The sequence below is a fragment of the Bos mutus genome, chromosome 1 (genome assembly GCF_027580195.1).
Source record: "Bos mutus isolate GX-2022 chromosome 1, NWIPB_WYAK_1.1, whole genome shotgun sequence".
Lineage (NCBI taxonomy): Eukaryota > Metazoa > Chordata > Mammalia > Artiodactyla > Bovidae > Bos > Bos mutus.
In genome coordinates, this window is record NC_091617.1 from 66,698,821 (window position 1) to 66,721,352 (window position 22,532).

At 37.0% G+C, this 22,532-nt stretch overlaps 1 protein-coding gene across 3 annotated transcripts in view; it reads left to right on the forward strand.

The window, feature by feature from the left end:
• Window positions 1-22,532, forward strand: part of SEC22A (SEC22 homolog A, vesicle trafficking protein) — an 85,072-nt gene that overhangs the window by 38,524 nt on the left and 24,016 nt on the right. For all 3 annotated transcript variants that reach the window (XM_005893410.2, XM_070370216.1, XM_070370224.1), the window contains one exon: window positions 18,929-19,044. In XM_005893410.2, coding sequence (XP_005893472.2) covers window positions 18,929-19,044 — 116 coding nt within the window. The remainder of the gene's footprint in view (window positions 1-18,928; window positions 19,045-22,532) is intronic.

Consider the following 22,532-nt stretch of genomic DNA (forward strand, 5'->3'; position numbering starts at 1 on the left):
GGGTGATTGGGACTGACGTATGTACACTACTATGTATAAAATCTGGAGTAGGAAATGGCAACCCACTCTAGTATTCTTGCCGGGATAATCCCATGGACAGAAGAGCCTGGCAGGCTACATACAGTCCATGGGTTTGCAAGGGTTGGACACGACTTAGCCACTAAACCACCACTATATATAAAATAGATAGTTAATGAGCACAGGGAATTCTCCTCAGTGCTCTGTGGTGACTTAAATGGGAAGGAAATCTATAAAAGAGTGGATATATGTATATGTATGGCTGATTAACTTTGCTGTACAGTAAGAAACCAACACAACATTGTAAGGCAGCTAGTTGTTGCTCGGTCGCTAAGCTGGGTCAAACTCTGCGAACCCATGGACTGCAGCACCCCAGGCCTCCCTGTCCCTCACTATCTCCTAGAGTTTGCCCAAGTTCATATCCTTCAAATCAGTGATGCTGCCCAATCATCTTATTGTCTGCCACCCTGTTCTCCTTTTGCCTTCAATCTTTCCAAGCATCAGGGTCTTTTCCAATGAGTTGGCTGTTCGCATCGGGTGGCCAAAGTATTGGAGCTTCAGCTTCAGTGTCAGTCTTTCCAATGATTATTCAGGGTTAATTTCCTTTAGGATTGATTGGTTTGATCTCCTTGCTGACCAAGGGGCTTTCAAGAGTCTTCTCCAGTACCTCAATTTGAAAATCAACTGTACTCTAATAAAAATTAATAAAAAATAAAACAATGTATGTATTTTGCTACCTATGACATATAGAAATGTAATATATTTTCTGTTTTTATAGTACAAAGAAGGTAGATGGTAGCAAAGCTCCACTGGGTTAAAGAAATGACCCCAGATGATAATTTGATACCCCAGGTAGTAATTTGATTCTACAGGAGTAAATGAAGAAAGCCAGAAATGATAAGAATTCATATTAACAAAAACCTGCAAAAATATAATTGCAGTCCTTTTTCCTCTTAATGTCTTTAAAAGACATACACATAGAGCAATGCCACAAAAACAGGAGAAAGGGAATAATGCCATTAAGACTAATGTTTTCTGTAGCTCATTTGAATTAGGTTAGTATAAATCTGAAGCTGTTTCTGATAAATTAAGATGTATATGGTAAATTCTAGAGCAGACACTAAGCAAATAACTCAAATAGTGAAATATCATTGAAGAAAACACTGCAGTATTCACTTATTGTAAGTATAGCAGTAAATAAGGAATAGAGCAAAAAGTATGAGGGATATCAAAATGAGTAAAAATGGCAAGTGTAAATCTTCTGTCTCAATAATCACATCATATGTGAATGCATTTTTTTTAATGTGAATGGATGAAACATTCCATTCAAAGGTTAGAGATTTTAAAATTGGATTAAAAAAACAAAATTCAAAGATACAGGTAGATTGAAAGTAAAAGGAAGAAAAAATATATATATTGCAAACGACAACCAAAAGAGAGCTGGAATGGCTATTTTGATAAAAATGGAATTTAAATAGAAACCGCTACTAGAAACAAAGGACATTATATAATGATAAAAGAATCAATATACTTTATTGATTCTTATAACAATATAAGGTATAACAGTTATAAATACATATGCATTTCTCAACAGAGAAAATCCTAAAGAATTCACCAAAAAACTGTTAAACTAATGCATCAAGCAAGGTTGTAGGGTACAAGACCAAAATAGAAAAGTCATTTGTGTTCTAAATAATAGCAATGGACAGTCTGAAACGGACATTAAGAAGATCCTAGCAACTATTGGCCAAAACAAGACAGACACGTACGTATTTTACTGTTTGCAGTTAGAAAGAAAATCCCATATGCTGAAAAGTACCAAACATAAGAAGAAATTAAACAAGACCTAAATTCATGGAAAATAAAGTAGTCCTTTGTTCATGGATTCAAAGACAGTATCGTTTTCATTTCATACTCCTAAATTGATACACAGCTTCAGTGAAGTCTCTATGAAAATTCCAGCTTTTGTGTGTATGTGCAGAAATTGACAAACTGATCCTAAAATTCGTATGGAAATGCAAGGAACTAAGAATAGTCAAAATAATCTTGAAAAAGAATAAAGTCGGGGGACTCACACTTCCCAGCTTACTACCAGGCTAGATAGTCAGGACTGTAGTTCTGGTGTAAAGTACAGATCAACAGACTAGAATTGAGAGTACAGAAAGAAATCCTTATAGTCAATTCATTTTTAAGACAAATGCCAAGACAATGGTGTAAGAATAGTCTTTTCAACAAATAATTCTGGGACAAGTGGATACCAACTTTCAAAAGAATAAAGTTAGACTTCTACCTTATAAAATGTGTTGAAACTGACTCAGAATGAATCAAAGATCTAAATTTAACAGCTAAAACTGTGAGATTCTTAGGAGAAAACTTACAGTTCTACAAAGAAAATCTGCAGCTGGCTAATTAGCACGTAAAAAAGTGCTGAACATCCTTCAGTCGCTCAGTCATGTCTAACTCTTTGTGACCGCATGGACTGCAGCACTCCAGGTTTCCTTGTCCATCACCAGTTCCCGGAGCTTCCTCAAACTCATGTCTATCGAGTTGGTGATGCCATCCGACCATCTCCTCTGTGGTCCCCTTCTCCTTCTGCTTTCCCAGCATCAGGATCTTTTCCAGTGAGTCAGTTCTTCATATCAGGTGGCCAAAGTATTGGAACTTCAGCATCAGTCCTCCAATGAATATTTAGGACTGATTTCCTTTAAGATTCACTGGTTTGATCTTGCAGTCTAAGGGACTCTCAAGAGTCTTCTCCAACACCACAGTTCAAAAGCATCAATTCTTCAGCACTCAACTTTCTTTATGGTCCAACTCTCATATCCATACATGACTACTGGAAGAAACATAGCTTTGGATGAACCTTTGTCAACAAAGTAATGTCTCTGCTTTTTAATATGCTGTCTAGACTGGAGAAGGAAATGGCAGCCCACTCCAGTATTCTTGCCTGGAGAATCCCAAGGACAGGGGAGCCTGGTGGGCTGCCATCTATGGGGTCGCACAGCGTCGGACATGACTGAAGCAACTTAGCAGCAGCAGCAGGTTAGTCATAGCTTTTCTTCCAAGGAGCAAGCATCTTTTGATTTCATGGCTGCAGTCACCATCTACAGTGATTTTGGAGCCCAAGAAAATAAATTGTTTGTTAAAGAAAATTCCATTGTTTCCTCATCTATTTGCCATGAATTGATGGGGCCCGATGCCATGATCTTAGTTTTTTTGAATGTTGAGTTTCAAGCCAGCTTTTTCACTCTCCTCTTTCACTGTTACATTGTTAGTCATTAGAAAAAAGCAAAGCAAGGTGTTAAGATACCACTTCATACCCACTGGGATGACTATAACAACATAGACAATAACAAGTGTTGGCAAGGATGTGGAGAATTTGGAGCATTCTTATGTTGTTAATAGGATTGTAAAATGGTGCAGCTGCTTTGGAAAATAGTTTGAAAGTTCTCAGAAGAGTAAACAGAGTTATCATATGACCCAGCAATTCTAGTTCTTGGTACAACCGCAGAAATTGAAAGTGTATGTCTAAACAAAAATGTGTACATGAATATGCATACCAGTTAAAAAGTAGAAATAACCCAAATGTCCATCAATTAATGAATGAATAAAGTATGGCATATTCACGCAATAGAATATTCAGTTCAGTTCAGTCTCTCAGTCATGTCCGACTCTTTGTGACCCCATGAACCATAGCATGCCAGGCCTCCCGGTCCATCACCAACTCCCTGAGTTTACCCAAACTCATGTCCATTAAGTTGGTGATGCCATCTAACCCTCTCATCCTCTGTTGTCCCCTTTTCCTCCTGCCTTCAATCTTTCCCAGCATCAGGGCCTTTTCAAATGAGTCAGATCTTCACATCAGGTGGCCAAAATATTGGAGTTTCAGTCTCAACATCAGTCATTCCAATGAACACCCTGGACTGACTTCCTTTAGGATTGACTGGTTGGATCTCCTTGCAGTCCAAGGGATTCTTAAGTCTTCTCCAACACCACTGTTCAAAAGCATCAATTCTTCGGCGTTCAGCTTTCTTTATAGTCCAACTCTCACATCCATATATGACTACTGGAAAAACCATAGCCTTGACTAGATGGACCTTTGTTGACAAAGTAATGGTTCTGCTTTTTAATATGCTGTCTAGGTTGCTCATAACTTTGCTTCCAAGGAATAAGCGTCTTTTAATTTCATGGCTGCAATCACCATCTGCAGTGATTTTGGAGCCCCCCAAAAATAAAGTCAGCCACTGTTTCCACTATTTCCCCATCTATTTCCCATGAAGTGGTGGGACCGGATGCCATGATCTTCGTTTTCTGAATGTTGAGCTTTAAGCCAACTTTTTCACTCTCCTCTTTCACTTTCATCAAGAGGCTCTTTAGTTCTTCACTTTCTGCCATAAAGGTGGTGTCATCTGCATATCTGAGGTTATTGATCTTTCTCCCAGCAATCTTGATTCCAGCTTGTGTTTCTTCCAGCCCAGTGTTTCTCATGATGTACTCTGCATATAAGTTAAATAAGCAGGGTGACAATATACAGGCTTGACGTACTCCTTTTCCTATTTGGAACCAGTCTGTTGTTCCATGTCCAGTTCTAACTGTTGCTTCCTGACCTGCATACAGATTTCTCAAGAGGCAGATCAGGTGGTCTGGTATTCCCATCTCTTTAAGAATTTATCACAGTTTGTTATGATCCACACAAAAGCTTTGGCATAATCAATAAAGCAAAAATAGTTGTTTTTCTGGAACTCTCTTGCTTTTTTGATGATCCAGCGAATATTGGCAATTTGATCTCTGGTTCCTCTGCCTTTTCTAAAACCAGCTTGAAGATCTAGAGGTTCACTGTTCATATTGCTGAAGCCTGGGTTGAAGAATTTTGAACATTACTTGACTAGCGTGTGAGATGAATGCAATCATGTAGTAGTTTGAGCATTCTTTGGCATTGCCTTTCTTTGGGATTGGAATGAAAACTGACCTTTTCCAGTCCTGGGGCCACTGCTGAGTTTTCCAAATTTGCTGACATATCGAGTGCAGCATTTTCACAGCATCATCTTTTAGGATTTGAAATAGTTCAACTGGAATTCCATCATCTCCACTAGCTTTGTTCGTAATGATACTTCCTAAGGCCCACTTGACTTTGCATTCCAGGATATCTGGCTCTAGGTGAGTGATCACACCATCATGTTTATCTGGGTCATGAAGATCTTTTTTGTATAGTTTTTCTGTGTATTCTTGCCACCTCTTCTTAATATCTTCTGCTTCTGTTAGGTCCATAGCATTTCTGTCCTTTATCGAGCCCATCTTTGCATGAAATGTTCCCTTGGTATCTCTAATTTTCTTGAAGAGATCTCTAGTCTTTCCTATTCTATTGTTTTCCTCTATTTCTTTGCATTGATCGCTGAGGAAGGCTTTCTTATCTCTCCTTGCTATTCTTTGGAACTCTGCATTCAAGTGGGTATATCTTTCCTTTTCTCCTTTGCTTTTCGCTTCTCTTCTTTTCACAGCTATTTGTAAGGCCTCCTCAGACAGCCATTTTGCTTTTTTGCATTTCTTTTTCTTGGGGATGGTCTTGATCCCTGTCTCCTGTACAATGTCATGAACCTCCATCCATAGTTCATCAGTCACTCTATCAGATCTAGTCCCTTAAATCTATTTCTCACTTCCACTGTATAATCATAAGGGATTTGATTTAGGTCATATCTAAATGGTCTGGTGGTTTTCCCCACTTTCTTCAATTTCAGTCTGAATTTGGCAATAAGGAGTTCATGATCTGAGCCACAGTCAGCTCCTGGTCTTATTTTTGCTGACTGTATAGAGCTTCTGCAATATTACTAAGTAATAGAAAAAGAATGAAGTATTGATGTTACATGGTACCATATGAACTTTAAAACATGCTAATTGAGAGAAGCCAGGTACAAAAGGTCACATATTTATAATTCATTTATTCCATATGTCCAGAGTAGGCAGATCTACAGAGATAGAAAAGTATATTTGCTGTTGATAGGAGCTGGAGGGAAATAGGCATAATAACTACTAATTGTTATGAGGTTTCTTTTTAAGGTAATAAAAATGTTGTGGAATTAGTTGATAATGATGATACAAGTCTGTGAATATATTAAAATTTCTGAATTGTACACTTTAAAATGATGAATTTTATTATATTTGGATTATATTCAATTATTAAAATCAGTAATAAATGAAGGGGTTATTACTTTAAAGACTTCCAGTAATGATGGAATAGGTAATTGAGACCAATCGTGTGAGTTGCTCAGTCATGTCTGACTCTTTATGACCCCATGAACTATGGCCTGCCAGGCTCCTCTGTCCATGGAATTCTCCAGGCAAGAATAATGGAGTGGGTTGCCATTTCCTTCTCCAGGGCATCTTCCTGACCCAGGGATTGAACCTGGGTCTCCTGCATTGCTGGTGGATTCTTTACTATCTGAGCCCCCAGGGAAGACATTCAGACCAGTAGTCCCATGAAATACATGTGGACAAGCTAAATGGAATGTATATATTATATAGAATAATAGGTCTAATATAGAATTTATTTTAAAACATAATGTTCCTGATGTCTTTGGAGACCCAACAAGATTACTAAGAATTACTAGGTTACAGGGGAAAATGGAGGCTCAGGAAAATGAACCCAATGTTTGGAACTACTTTTTCGGTGGGGAGGCTTTTTCCAGTTCTGGAGGGAACTACTGATAACCTCTCAAGACTTGGGAGACAGGGATTAGAGAGCAGAACCCACCAAGGTGGTGAACCTCATGAGCAACTCTTCAGCTTTGGGTTAGGATTTTGCATGTCTGCACTCTAAGAAAAGGATAGACAGGAAGGAGTATGAAGTAGGCAGGCTTTATGTATGAAGTAGATAGGCTTTATCAGGACTGCAGCTTAGTTTTGAACCATATTGGTCTCTAAAACTGAATTGAGCTGATTACACTGTGCTTTGCTCCAAAGATCCTGGCAGAAACAAACAAATTTCCTAAGAAAAAGTCTCACAAGCTTTTAATGTCTACAATACGATTTTGAAAATAGATTGGCCAGCAATCAAAAATAACCAGACTCCTTGAGGAGACTAGACTATGTGAATGCAAACCATTAGACACACACACACACTCTCTCTCTCTCTCTGTCCCTCTCACAGAAACCGTGGAGGCCAGAAGGCAACTTAATAATATCTTTTAAAAAAGAGGATAACTGCAAATGTAGAATTCTGTGGTTAACAAAGATATCCTGAAAGAATAAAATAGCTTTGTTCCTGATTTTGATCTTACCAGGAAAAGCTCAGTCTAAACAGTTAAATACTTATAATACGATATTAACGTAGGGTTTATATTTTATGCCTTTTTACCAGGTTGAGAAAATTCCCTTATATTCCCAGTTTTTATCAGGAACTGAAGTTGTATTCTGTCAAGTGCTTTGTCTGCATTTATTGAGATGATTGTAGCTTTTCAAATGTTAAATCAATCTGGTGGTTCTGTGATAAACCCCACTGAGGTTTATCCTGTATTATCCTGTTTATATACTCAGATCCAATTTGCTAAAATTTTATTAAGATATTGTACTTGTATTCATCAGGGAATTGGTTTGTAGTTTTCCTCTTTTGTGATTTTTTTTTTGGGGGGAGGGGTTGTCTGGTTTTGCTAACACAAAAAAACTGGCCTCAGAGAATAAATGGAAAGGTATTCTCTCGTCTTCAAAATTTGAGAAATGTTGCTGTAGAAGTTATTTCTTTAAGCATTTAGTAGGTGAAGCCTTTCGAGCTTCTGGTTTTTGTGATAAGATTTTTATCTACAGATCAGTTTCTTTAGTGAATGTAGTTATTCGAGTTATCTTCTTGAGTGAGTTTTAGTAGTTTGTTCCTTTTAAGAATTCTGTCCATTTCACCTAAGTTATTGAATTTTGGGGCATAAAGTTTGACATCAGTCTTCTTAGAGTTTATAATTTTTCTTTTTTTTAAAAAAGAATATATTTTGTATTGGGGTATAGCTGATAACAATGTTGTGATTGTTTCATGGTGAACAGCAAAGGGACTCAACCACACATATACATGTATCCATTCTCCCCCATAGAGTTTATAATTTTTATCAATTTCCTTAAAAAACTAGCTTTTGCTTACTTTGACTTTTTATTGTTTTGTTTTCTGTTTCATGATTTATGTTTTGGTGTTTATTACTTCCTATCTTTTGCTTCCTTAGAGTTTAGTTCACAGAAGGCAATGGCACCCCACTCCAGTACTCTTGCCTGGAAAATCCCATGGATGGAGGAGCCTGGTGGGTTACAGTCCATGGGGTCGCTGAGAGTCGGACACAACTGAGCGACTTCACTTTCACTTTTCACTCTTATGCATTGGAGAAGGAAATGGCAGCCCACTCCAGTGTTCTTGCCTTGAGAATCCCAGGGACAGGGCAGCCTGGTGGGCTGCCGTCTATGGGGTCGCACAGAGTCAGACACGACTGAAGCGACTCAGCAGCAGCAGCAGAGTTTAGTTGAGTTTTCTTTTTGTAGGTTATTAAGGTAGAAGTTGGGTGACTGCAGCCATGAAATTAAAAGCTTACTCCTTGGAAGGAAAGTTATGACCAACCTAGATAGCATATTCAAGAGCAGAGACATTACTTTGCCAACAAAGGTTCATCTAGTCAAGGCTATGGTTTTTCCTGTGGTCATGTATGGATGTGAGAGTTGGACTGTGAAGAAGGCTGAGTGCTGAAGAATTGATGCTTTTGAACTGTGGTGTTGGAGAAGACTCTTGAGAGTCCCTTGGACTGCAAGGAGATCCAACCAGTCCATTCTGAAGGAGATCAGCCCTGGGATTTCTTTGGAAGGAATGATGCTAAAGCTGAAACTTCAGTACTTTGGCCACCTCATGTGAAGAGTTGACTCATTGGAAAAGACTCTGGTGCTGGGAGGGATTGGGGGCAAGAGGAGAAGGGGACGACAGAGGATGAGATGGCTGGATGACATCACTGACTCGATGGACGTGAGTCTCAGTGAACTCCAGGAGTTGGTGATGGACAGGGAGGCCTGGCGTGCTGTGATTCATGGGGTCGCAAAGAGTCAGACACGACTGAGCGACTGATCTGATCGGATCTGATCTGAAGGTAGAAGTTGAGGTAGTTTACTTCGGAACTTTCTTTTTTAATACAGACAGTTAGTACTGTGTATTTCCCACTAAATATTGCTTTAGCTATATTTTGTGAATTTAAATTATAATCTATTGCATTTTTGCTTTCATTCTATTCAGAATGCTTTTTAATTTCCCTTTTGATTTCTTTCATGATCCATGGATTTGTTAGAAATATGTTACATGTTTCAAAATATAGAGATTTTTCAGATGCCTTTCTGTTACTGATTTCAAATTTAATTTCATTGTAGCCAGATAGCAAATTTTGTATAATTTTAATCCTTTTACATTTATTGAACTTGTTTTATTTTCTCCAAGTATAGTATATCTTAGTAATTTTTCTGTGTTCATTTGAAAAGAATATGTATTCTACTGTTACTGGCTAGATGATAATATATCAATATTGGTGATCAATATCATTTAGGTCAAGCTAGTTGATGGTGTTCAAGTCTTTTATACCTTTCTGGTTTTCTGTCTATTTCTGTTAATTATTGAGAAAGGGGTGTTCAAATCTCTCACTGTATTTTCAAATTTATGTTTTTTTCCTTTTAGGTCTATTGTTTTTATCTTGTGTATTTTAAATCTTGTTAAATATTTAGGATTGTTCTCTTGGTGTTATGTACTCCTTTGTCCTTTGAAATTACTTTCTTTATATCCAGCAATATTCTTGGCTCTGCAGTCTACTTTATTAATAGAGCAATGATAATCTTCTTTTTTAAAATTAGTGTATATTTTACCATCTTTTTTTTTTTTAACATTTGTTTTTAACATATTTTTAAATAGGTAAATGTATTTTTAAAAATACTTATTTTAATATTTAAATAAATTAGTTAATTTAAATAAATACATTTATATAATTTAAAATATATACATTTACTTATATATTTTTAAATGAAATATAGTTGATTTGCAATGTTGTGTTAATTTCTATTTACAGCAAAGTGATTGAGTTATACATATCTATCTATATTACACATTCTCTTTCATGGTCTTTTCCATTATGGTTTATCACAGGATGTTGACTGTAGTTCCATGTGCTATACAGTAGGACATTGTTTTCCATTTTATATACAATAGTTTGCATCTGCTAATCCCAAGCTCCCAGTCCATCTCCCCTCCCTGCTTGCGCCTTGGCCACTACAAGTCTGTTCTCTGTGTCTGTGGGTTTGTTTCTGTTTTATAGATATGTTTATGTCATATTTTAGACTCCACATATAAATGATATTGCATGGTATTTGTCTTTCTCTTTCTGACTTACCTAGTATGATAATCTCAAAGTCCATGCTGTTGTATGCCATTGTATATATGTGCCACATCTTTATCCATTCATCTGTCAATGGACATTTATGTTGCTTCCATGTCTAGTAAATAGTGCTGCAATGAGCATTTTTGAATTATAGTTTTGTCCGGATATATGCCCCAAAGTGGGATTGCTGGACCATATGCCAACTCTAGTTTTCTGAGGAACTTCTATACTGTTCTCCATAGTGACTGTACCAACTTACATCCCCACCAAGGTGTAGAAGGGTCCCCTTTTCTTCATACCCTTTGCAGCACTTGATATTTATAGACTTTTTAATGATGGCTGTTCTGACCAGTGTGAGGTGGTACCCCATTATAGTTTTGACTTGCTTTTCTCTAATAATTAATGATGTTGAGCATTTTTCACATGCCTGTTGACCATCTGTGTGTCTTCTTTGGAGAACATCTTCTGCTCATTTTTTGATTGGGTTTTTTCCTTGTTCTTATTATTAAGTTGTGTGAACTATTTGTGTATTTTTGGAGTTTAAGCCTTTGTCGGTTAAAACATTTGCAGATATTTTCTCCCTCTGTAGCCTGTTTGTTTTGTTTATTATTTCCTTTGCTGTACAAAAGCTTGTAAGTTTGATTAGATTCCATTTGTTTATTTTTGCTTTTATTTATATTGCCTTGGGAGACTGTTGTATTTTTATATTTAAAGAGTGTTTTTTTTTTTTTTTAGGTATGTAGTTGGGTCTTTTGGGAAAAAAATCCAATTTGACAATATCTGCCTGTTTACCTATGTATTCAGATCATTGATGTTTAGTGTGTTTATTGGTATGTTTGGGTTTAAACCTGTCATCTTGGCTATTTGTTTTTGTTCTTTCGGATTTTGATCACGTCTCTTTTTCTGCCTCTTTTTGTATTGATTACTTTTGATCTATTTTCTATTCTTTGTTGCCTTATTATACCTCCTTATTTCATTTGTCAGTTTTTGTGGTTCTTTTGGGTTTTATAGTCTTTCTTTCCAATGGATAAGCTGACAAGGTAACTTCTGCTTGAGAAAAGACAGTCATTGAAAATATAATTTCTCATGCCTTAACTGTCCTATTTGACAAAAAAAGAGAAGAGAGATTACTAATATATATCTGATATTTTGTGGTATGAACACTAGGTCCTGTGGTAGCTAATAAGCAAGCCTAAAACTAGTTCTGAAAATGAAAACAATTTTTGCCTAAGGGCGTGTCATTGCTTCAGAATACCTGGAGCCTCTTTTATGATTTTTCTTTCCAGGTTTACTACAGGCTCAAAACATCATCCTCTTATCCACAGATTTTACGTAATTAATTAGTTAATTTTTGGCTGCACTGCATCTTCACTGCTGCACATGAGCTTTCTCTAGTTGTGGAGAGTGGGGGCTACTCTGTAGTCGTGGTGCATGGGCTTCTCATTGCTTTGGCTTCTTGAAATTGTTGCAGAGCACAGGCTCTAGGCACACACACTTCAGTAGCTCAGCACAGGGGTTTAGCATTTATGACATGGGGGCTCTAGGGCATGTGGACTTGAGTAGTTGTGACACAGGGGCTCTTGTTGTGGCTCAAGAGCCCAAGAGCACGTGGGCTTCCATAGTTGTGGCATGTGGACTTAGTTACTCCACAGCAAATGGAATCTTCCTGGACCAGAGGTCGAACCCGTGTCCCCTGTATTAGCAGGGAGGATTCTTATCCTCTGTACCACTAGGGAAGTCCCACAGATATTTTTAACAACATTGGATCCCTGGGTCATAAGTGCTGAGTAGAAAAATGTCCTGTATTGAAGTCTGGATCCTTCTGTTGCTTTGGGCCCTCCTCAACCATTGTCATTTAGTAAACATGTTGAAGCATCATACACAAATCTAGAAAGGCGTATTAAGCAATATATGTTTTCTTAGTGGTATGGGTGGAAAGCTGCAATTTGATCTTTACTTTCAATATTCTCTAGACCTTTAACCACCAGAAACTTGATTGAGGTGGTAGACTTTTATAATCTTGAGATTATTTTTTACCCTCTGGCATATATGTCATCTCCAGGTATCTAACCCAAAGCATATACTGTCTGTTCTTCAGGTCCTGTCAGCATGAGATCCTCAATGAAGTAGACTAATATAATATTCTATGAGGTGTTAAGATGTTAAGTGCTTGTAAGCCAAGATTTAGCAAACTTTTTCTGTAAAAGGCCAGGTAGTAAATATTTCATATTTTACAGGCCATGTGGTCTCTCTCATACCTACTCAACTTAACTACTCAACTCTGCTGGTATAGTATGAAAACAGCTATATGCAGTATGTAAAAGAATAGCTGACACTGTCTTGCAGTAAAACTTTATTTATAAAAATAGGTGCTAGGCCGGATTTGGTCCGTGGGTCATGGTTTGCTAACCCCTGCTATGGACAAATCAGTGGCACACAGTTGATAAAACCTAGTGGCAATATGATAAATTTACTGATATCTGTATTAAGTAAAAGCAAAATGCTTCTGGTCTTCTGTTTTAGGATAGATTAAAAAAAAGTATACAAAAGTTAGTACCTGTGTGCCAGGGAGTTAATTGGTTTGTTCCACATGGAGACCACATCTGGAAAAGCATGTGCTGTTGGAACCTACAGTAATCTGTTGTCATCCTCTATGATGCACCTAGTTGGAGACAAACTGGAAGGTTAAAAAGGAGTATGATAGGAATCATCACCAATGCATCTTTTTAAGCAAGCCTCGGGTGGTCACACCAATCTCTGCCGTTAGCCTAGGGATTAATTTTTTTATGATATTTGGATTGAGGGAGCTCCAAGACTTCCATTGGTCTTTCCTTCTCCAGTAGTTTTAATTCCATAGGTCTGGCACTTGCTAAGAATATATGTTCATTAAAATATACACTCAGGATCCAGGAGAATTACCTTAATTTGGGGTAGGGGTTCAACTTGACCTACTAGGAGGAGGACTTTATTAGAAACTCCTTGTATTACTTGACTTCCATAAGTCTCTACTCTGATGTGTAGATTGCAATGGTATCTTGGATCACCAAATAGGAGATACTTGGAAAATAGGGAGAAATCTGGAATTTGTTATTTTAAGAAAGGGAGAGAAAAATCATAAGAAAGAGAAAATTTTAAAATAATTGGCAGTTGGAGATTATCATAATATTAACTTTAAATTTGTTTTTAATTCAGATCAGGCCTGCATAATATTTTCTGTATAGTCTCCCAGTTTAAATATACTTTCTTGTTTTGCAGTTGTCTTTCCTAAATGAATTTATTTTAGAATCTGATTAATAGTTATTTGATAAACATTATTTTGCAGGCCTTGTCTCTCTTGCTTTTGGTATCTTTTTTCTACAGATGTTCTGCTGGGGTCAATATGTTAAATACTATGTCCTACTTTTACTTTTTTTTTTTTTAAACACTTTATTATAGAAAAATTTAAACATATATCAAGTAAATAGAATATTATAATTAACACTTTTGTATCCATCATCCAACTGTTATAACTATATCAATATTTTGACATTCTTGTTTAATCTATACCTCCCCTCACTACCCACTTATCCACTTGATAATTTCTACAGTTCTTTCTCTTTTTCTTTTTAAATTAAGTTTTTGTATGATTTATAAAGGTTATTTTCCATTTACAGTTACTATAAAATATTGGCTATATTCCCCATGTTGTATAACACATTGCTGAGCCTATCTTATACCCAATAGTTTGCCACAGTTTTCTTTTTTAAGGGAAATTTGCACATACTAAAATGCACAGATATTTGTTGTATGGTTCAACAAATGGATACAGTTGTATAAACCACACTCTGTTTCAAAATATAGACTTTACTCTTATTCACATATGGCACGGCACGGCCAACAGATTAGGAGCTAAGAGTCTTTGCTGTGATTTCCCCAGGAAGGAACGGGAGAGGCCCAGAAAGTACATTTAAGATTGGCTAGTTTGAATACTTGTATGATACCTGCCCCTGAAGTGCTTCAGGCAGGGGAATAGTGGCCTTCGGTATGAGAACCCTGTAGTTAGGAATGTGGGCTCCGGATATGGGGTTTGCTTATGGAAGACGTGCTTGCAGATGAGTTTTTTGCCGTCTCTACGAATTAAATAGTCCCGGGAGAGGCAGTCCTTTGATGTCTGCCAGGCCCCAAGATGTCAAAGCATCAAAAATACAGAGTAAAAAACCATGATAATACATACGCCTATCACAGTGTGGACCATTTCCATCTTCCTAGAAAGTTTTCTTTATGACCTTTCTCACTCAATCTCTGTCCCACTCCAGACAACCACTATTGAGATTTTTTTCACTTTAAATTAGTTTTATTTGTTCTAGAGCTTTATATAAACAAGACTATATAGTGTAATTCTTGTGTTCAGCCTCTTTTGCTTAATCCAATGTCATATGTGTATGTTGCATCTCTGTAGTTTGTTCCCATCGCTGAGTAGTAGTCACTGTGTGGGCATACCACACTTTGTTTATCCAGGGTGGGTAAACATTGGACATTAGCTTGTTTCCAGTTTTTGGTTAGTGTAGATAAACCTGTTATAAACATTCATCTTTTGTTGCTATGTGTTTTCATTTCTCTCAAGTAAGTGTTAGGAGTCAAGTTGATAGGTCACGGGTTAGGTGCATGTTTAACTCTTTATGAAACTGCCAGTTTTTGGAAGTAGTTGTGCCATTTTACATTCCCACAAGCAATGTATGAGAGTTTTGATTGCCCTCTATCCTCACCAACATTTAATGTTGTTATTCTTTTAAATTTTATATCCTTCAAAACAAATATATGAAACCCTAAATTTAATACACGTTTCTCAGTTTCTTTAATACCTCTGTTTTTAGCATAAATACTTGGTTAATCAGCATTTTGTCAATCTATGTAATTTTCTAGACAATTTATTAGTTGCCTACAAATGTGACTGTATTTGGCTGTTGTCCCACAATGCATGTAGATTTCCCAATCTCTTTCTGATACACACACACACACACACACACACCCTCATAATCTAACAAATATTTATTGCTTTTTTCCCTCCAAAGTATTATGCTTAAATATTGTAGGGCATTTTGTAAAGACAATAAGCACATGTCTGGTTTCAAGATGGGAAAAGCAAGTAAAAGTCAATAAATAAAATACAAGGTAGAATGTGATACATGCTCTAAGATAAAAAGGAAGTAACACTTTTAGACCTTGGAAACTTGAAGGACAAGCACATTTTTGACAAGTGGTAATGATAAGAAAGGGTCTTGTAGTGAAAAAAATAGTGTGTTTTTGTACCTTACAATTAGTCTCAGTCATAATTTAGTAATAAGGTATGCTTATTTAGATAGAACTGACTTGAAATTTCTCTGCATTTTAAAACCTGTGTCTCCAGGTGTTTTGGACATCATTGAATGACTGCAACTTCTGAACTTTGTCTTTGACTCAGCATAGACACTAGTATTATGAGGAGGTTTGAGGTTAGAATGGGACCATCTTTTTGAATACTCACTATGACTGTTCTGGTACTCTGTTTCACCAATTATTTTTCTTTTCTCTTGATTCTTCTATTTCTTCTTCTCTGAATTTGTTGTTCCACCTATAAATTTATTAAAGTCTCTTTCTTCCACCCCATTACTGGGGAAAAATAATTATTTTTCAATCCTGTTGTATCTGTCAGGCTGTCGTTCTGTTTTCCTCTCCTGTAACTGCGGAAGTGTTCACTTACTGCTTCTGTCTCTTACCTTTACTAGTTATTTAACTTCTTGCAGTCTGAATTTTGCCTTCACCATTGAATACTTTCTGAAGAGTCAGAACCATCTTAGTCAGTAAATCGAATCTTTTTTCTTTTTCAGTTCACATTGTCTTTGGCCTGTTTACAGACATTGTAATCCATGTCTTCTTGATGGTCTCCCTTTCCTGAGCTTCTGTTGCTCCCTCTTCTTCTGTTTGTTTTACATCTGTCTTCCCTGCCTCCTCTTCCTTTCTGTGAAGGCAGTGTTTACCAAGGGTTTGCTGTTGGCTCACTTCCTTCAGTATAATCTCATCCAAGCCCTTCCCATCAGATGCAGACCTCATCTGTTTTTCCAACTCACCTTTCTTGCATTCTTCAGTTGCTTATTAAACATATCTCATATCTCACCATCACTTCAAGTTTGATATGTTTAAAATGTCTCCATTCTCAATCAAACCTGGGTTTCTTCCACTGAGTCTGCTAATAGCCCTTTTGTTCCAAGGGATTTGCTCTTACTTCTTTAGGAATTTTTTTAAACTTTCCTTTAATCATTGGTACATTAAAATTTTAATTTTCATGTGAAAATGCAGTTATTGGGCTCAAGGAGACTAAAAAAAAAGCATCATAGCAGAAGACAATAATAGCTAAACAAATAAAAAGTGACCTGGTAGTGTTATTTTGAATTAAACAAAACTATTATTTTCTATATTACCTCTCATTTCTTTGTTTCTTACTGTTCTAAACCTGCTTTATACCTAATAGTACGTATCATGGTGCCAAATTAAAATGTGAAGTAAGCATTTGTGGATAATAATTCATCTAAAATCTGTTTTATAAAATAAAAAATATGTAATATAATTCATTGAAATGTGATTAAATATCTCGTTCAATTCATTAAAATGAGAAAGTGTCCTTACAAAGTGTCAGCCTCACATTCTGTGCAGGTGGAGTTTTTCTTAGTAAGCATTCCCACAGGTCTTAGGAAGGGGATGGGGTGGGAGTGGGGGAATCTCCACTTGAGAATATTCTTTCTTGTGATTTGGCACCTTTCCAGCCTGTCCTTTAGCATAATTTGTGCCTTGTCCTTGTTAAAGGAGGCTTGTCATTTGCTTTAATGCCTTTAAAAATGTTTCTAGTTATTTGAAATAATTTTTAAGTCATATACTATCATTATAAAGAGAGTGTTCCAAGGGCCTAAGAGGCAAGTCTTAGAAACTTGGTAAATATTATTATTTATTTCTTAAATAGGTATTAATCAACACATTAAAATGGTAATATTTTTTCATTCAAGCACGGCCATTCCTTACTTGACCACAAAAGGCTATGGTTCTTAATTACAGTATAGATTACTGTTTGGTTTTTTGGTAAGATAAACTTGTATACTTTCGGAGAAGGCAATGGCAACCACTCCAGTACTCTTGCCTGGAAAATCCCATGGGCATTAGAAGTGTTATTTCTGTAACCTGTTTAGTTATCAAGTAGCTTTGTGCTTGAGGTCCTTGCTAAGGATTTTTTTTTAACTTGGAGGTCAGTTCCCCCTTACTACCCAGAGGGAGTGGAGAAGGATGGAGGAGGGATGCAGAGTAGGACTAATTGTTAGACCATTGGATAGATTCTTAAGTTGTGCGATTTTTTTCTCTAGTGATAGAAAATCTGGTACCAATACTTTACAAAGACATTTAGTTTTTGCTTTCATATTAATCTCAAGGAAATTAACTGGGAGAACAAGCAGTTAGCTTTGGCACAGAAGAAATTTAAGAAAATATATCCTATATTTGGATTCCTACTGAATTTGAGGAATAACTTTTTTTCTTGACATGTGGGTTTTTGTGTTTTTATGAATTATTTAGGGATGTTTTTCTGCTGTAATGGTTGAATATAAGTTGCAAAGATTTAAGCCTTTATATTAATGTTCTACCTCATTAACTTCATTGTTAGGGCTTTTACACTTCAGTGATTTAAAATAAAATGATCTAAATATAGTTCTGTTGTCCTCTTTTTCCCTCTCTCTCCCTTTTGAGGTCTAGATGATTATGTATTTAGTTTTGTGTTTTCATTTAGACTCTATAGTTAATTTTGTTAACTGCAGAATGATGAAGGGAAGCTATTGTATATCTAAATGTGTTATACCGTAAAGTCCCGATGGATAGGGCATGTGTCTGTAAAATAAACTGGTCACTTCATCAACTGTTGTTTTATCTTCAAGTGGTCTTCAGAGACCAGGAGCCTCATAACTGTAAGAGTCCATTCTATTACAGAGTTCAAATCAGTGGTTATAGATGAGCTTTCGCATATACCCTGTGGTATTTATAGCCCTGGGACCCAAATAAGGAAGAGCTTTGCTTAAAAGCAAGCTATGTTTGTCCTTTAAAATGTTTCCTAAGCATTTTCAGAAAAAATAGGAATTATGCAGTGAATTTCTGAGCAAAGTCACCTTCGCAAATATTTGCAGCTAAAAAAATATACATATTTGCAGCTACTTGTAAATGGTAGACATATTTAGGCAATAAGATTTTTTTCCTATATGGTTTACTGGCGAATGTGAGAACTCCTTAGCGCTATGTACCTCAAATGCAAATTAGGTGTCTTTGTTAAAAATGTAGAAAAAAAGTTAACTTGAGTTCAAGGGAATGAAGCTGTCATGTCAGACATTTTGCATTTTAAAAAATATGTAATTTGTAAGGCATAATAATTTTTTGAAGATTCACCAATATTTGATCCATATAAATTAAGCAGTGAATTTCATTTTATATAAGTATAGGTATTGATGTGAGATATTGATGTTCATTTCTGATCATTTTTTTTTATTTTTCAGCTCACCAGAGACTGGAACCAGCAACTCTTTCAGGGATTGTGGCATTTATCCTTAGTCTTTTATGTGCTGCTCTGAATTTAATTCGAGGCTTTCATGCCATAGAAAGTCTCCTGCAGGTACTGTGCTATTTTTGCAATTTCAGATGACTGTGCCTTTTGATTCCACTTGTTACACAATTGATTTAGATTTGGTTATTAGTACAACTTAATGTGCTCAGATTTTGTATCCTTTATACTACTCTAGTTTCCTCTCCCCTTAAAAACACTACTTTCTAGTTGGCTTCTTCGACTTAACTAACAAATATTTATTTATTATCTGCTCTGCAGGAGGCACTGCTTAGAGGTATTCTGGAGAAACCAAGATATGTGTGACAAGGGCCTTGCAGTCTCAGGCCCTGGAATTGAATTGGGAGGCAGAGAAGTCCACAAATAAATGACAAGTACAGAGAGTTTGAAGGAGGAGTCAGGATACGAGCAGGAAGCTCTGAGGGGGGCGGTGAGCAGGACCTGGAAGCACCTGAGTAGACAGAGATAAGCAGAAGAAAGAGGAGAGCACTCATAGGCAGGTTTTCGTCCTGCTTTTGGATTTCCTACCTAGTTATCTCCTTTTTTTCTTTTTTATTGATGGCTACCTCTGAAATCGCTAATTTTTTCAGATATTGCCAACTAATTTGTTTTCCAGAGGAGTTTCTTCCGGAGACTATAGCTATCAGAACATACGTTTTCTCTTACTTTTTGTAAACTTTTGAAACTTCCTTTCTTGAAGTTACACACATCTCCCCTTTTCCTTTCCCTGTTTTTACTCACATTCTCTGAAGAGTTTTTGACACTTACACATTGTAAATTAGTTCTTTTTTTTTTTGGCCAGTATTATGCTAAAAATATCATTTGTAAGAACCCAGTCAAGGCACTTTATATTCTGTTTTAAAGTTGCTGTTAGTTTGGGGAATACGCAAGAGAGTGGCATCTTGAGTACCCTCTGAAAGTCCTCAGCCATATGAAGCCAAGAGCAGAGGACATCACAGCTTTCAGGCAGCAGAGCTATCCCTCCAGGGGGATTGGGGGTCTTCTTATGACTTCCCAGCTCCTCTCCTGAACATCCGGGCCTGTAGGTAAAGCCCCTGTTCCCTTTCAGGCACAGGGCAGCTGGCTGCTGTCTCTGGGCATTCCTGCCCTGGTTGCTGAGCTGTTTAGCTTTATTCTAGTAAGGCATCAATTTCAAACCACTTAAACAACCTGCCAGAAAGAAACAAAGGCAATTTGGAGACTGCTGACTGGAAAAAGCTAATAAATAAGATCTTCTCTTGCCTTAAAAAAAAAAAAAAAAAACTTGATATAGTGGAAAGAACAGTCACATAGAAGTGTGAGAGCTGATTTTTGTTTGTGGAAGAGTGAGAGAGAGGGTTGACTCCAGCTGAGCTGATTAGCTCTGTGACCTTGAATTGTTCACCTTACTTTCTGGTTCCTCAGTTTCATTTCTTATAAAATGAAGGAGACTTCCCTGGTAGTCCAGTGGTTAATAAGACTCCTTACTGGGGATTGAACCCCTGTCCTCTCCAATGCAGGGGACATGGGTTCAATCCCCAGTAAGGGAATTAAGGTTTCCACATGGTGTGCAGCACAACCAAAAAAAAAAAAAGGCAAAACACATCCAAATAAATCCATCATGTTAAAAAAAAAAAAAGTGAATGGTGAATGGATAAACAGATTTCAGCAAACTATACAGTGGAATATTATTCAGTAATAAAAAGAAGTGAGCTATTAAGCTACAAAAAGACATGGCTAAACCTTAAGTTCATATTGCTTAATGAAAGAAGCCAGTTTGAAAAAAAAAAACTATATACTAAGTGATTTTAACTATACGACATTTTGAAAAAGGCAAAACTCTAAAGACAATAAGTGAAAAGATTTGGAGGGATGGAGGAAGGGAGCATGAGGATTTTCGGGCAGTGAAACTGTTCTTATTATAATGGTGGTTATGTCCTTATAGTGCACATATAGTGTTAGTTGCTCAGTCGTGTCTGACCCATTTGCGACTCCAAGGACTGTAGCCCACCAGGCTGCTCTGTCCATGGAATTCTCCAGGCAAGAATACTGGAGTGGGTAGCCATTCTTTTCTCCAGGGAATCTTCCCAACCCCGGGATCGAACCTGGGTCTCCTGCATTGCAAGCAGATTCTTTACTGTCTGAGCCGCCAGGGAAGCCCAATGTCATTATACATTTGTCAAAACCAGTAGAATGTACAACACAAAGAGTGGGCCCTAATGTAAACCATGGACTTCAGTTAATAATAGTATGTCACTATTGGTTCATCAGTTGCAATGTTAGTGCATGATGTTAATGATAGAGCAAAGTGAGTAGGGGAAAGAGTGGATATATGGGAACTCGCTGTACCATCTGCTTAAATTTTCTGTAAACCTGAAACTGCTCTAAAGATAGCAGTCTGTTCATCCGTACACACACCTCCCCACTACCACCAAATTAAAGCAAAGACTGGAGGCACATTCTCCGACTTTGATATTTCATTAGGTGTGGCTCTACTTAGTTAAAGTACAGCTTGTTACACTTGGCCAGCTCTTAAGAAATGGTGGATGGGGCTTTCTTTTCTAACAGAGTGGCAGAGTGTTCCCCTTCACACGGGCCAGGTAGGGACACCAGAGCCCTAGCCAGAATGGAGCCTGGGTTCAGGAGTCTGATTTGTATTTCATAGTCAAATATACAAATTTTTGCTGTCTGAGAACTATGGCCATTTTGAGAAAGCCACTGAGAGACAGAGCAGGTTCTCTGAAATTGTACCCACCAGTCTCTCTCAGCTTGGCCCCCAGCTCCCCTCATCAAGATGTCCTGGGAAATAACTGTAATTTGCATTAATTTGCACAAGGAAAGTCTGGAAAGATAAGAAATCAATAAATGTAGTGGGAACTGGATAGATAAGAAGCAGAGTAGGATTGGGAATCTTCACAATATGTATCTTCTTAATTTTTACTTTTTGAACCATATAAATATATGACATTTAGATTTTAAATGCTAAAAATTAATATTTATTAGCACCTATTATGTAATCTGGAAAACACTTTTCTTAATCCAAATTAATAGGTAGATTTTCAAGAAACAGAAATTTCAGGCAGAGTAAAGGTATATGTTTTCATGGAGGGTAAGAGGAAGCTGAGCATTTTCCCTACATTTTTGAAGCTTCTTATTGTCTCTTAGAGTCTACAGTTTCCCTAGGAGCTTCAGGGTTTTTTATTTTAAACGGTTCCTTAAAACTGTGGTGGTGGGGTATGAAAGCAGCATGGGGTGAATTATGAATGGGAAGTTACAGTGGTCTTTTATAGTTTGGGATGCTTATATCTTTGAAGATGTGTCTTTCTGATGGTTGATATGGAATTCTTTTTCACTGTCGTCCTAGACTAAATTCACCCCAACAACATTGCTTTCTCACTTGACCCGGGGAACTGTAAATTGTTCCATGTAGGGTTTTTAGCTATCTGGAGGCTAGGGACACCTGGTTATGTTACTCTCTTAGCATTGTTTTAAGTCTTTGTTCTGCCATAACCCAAATACACTCATCAACAGTTGAGGTTCCTAAAACAGTGATGCTTTAA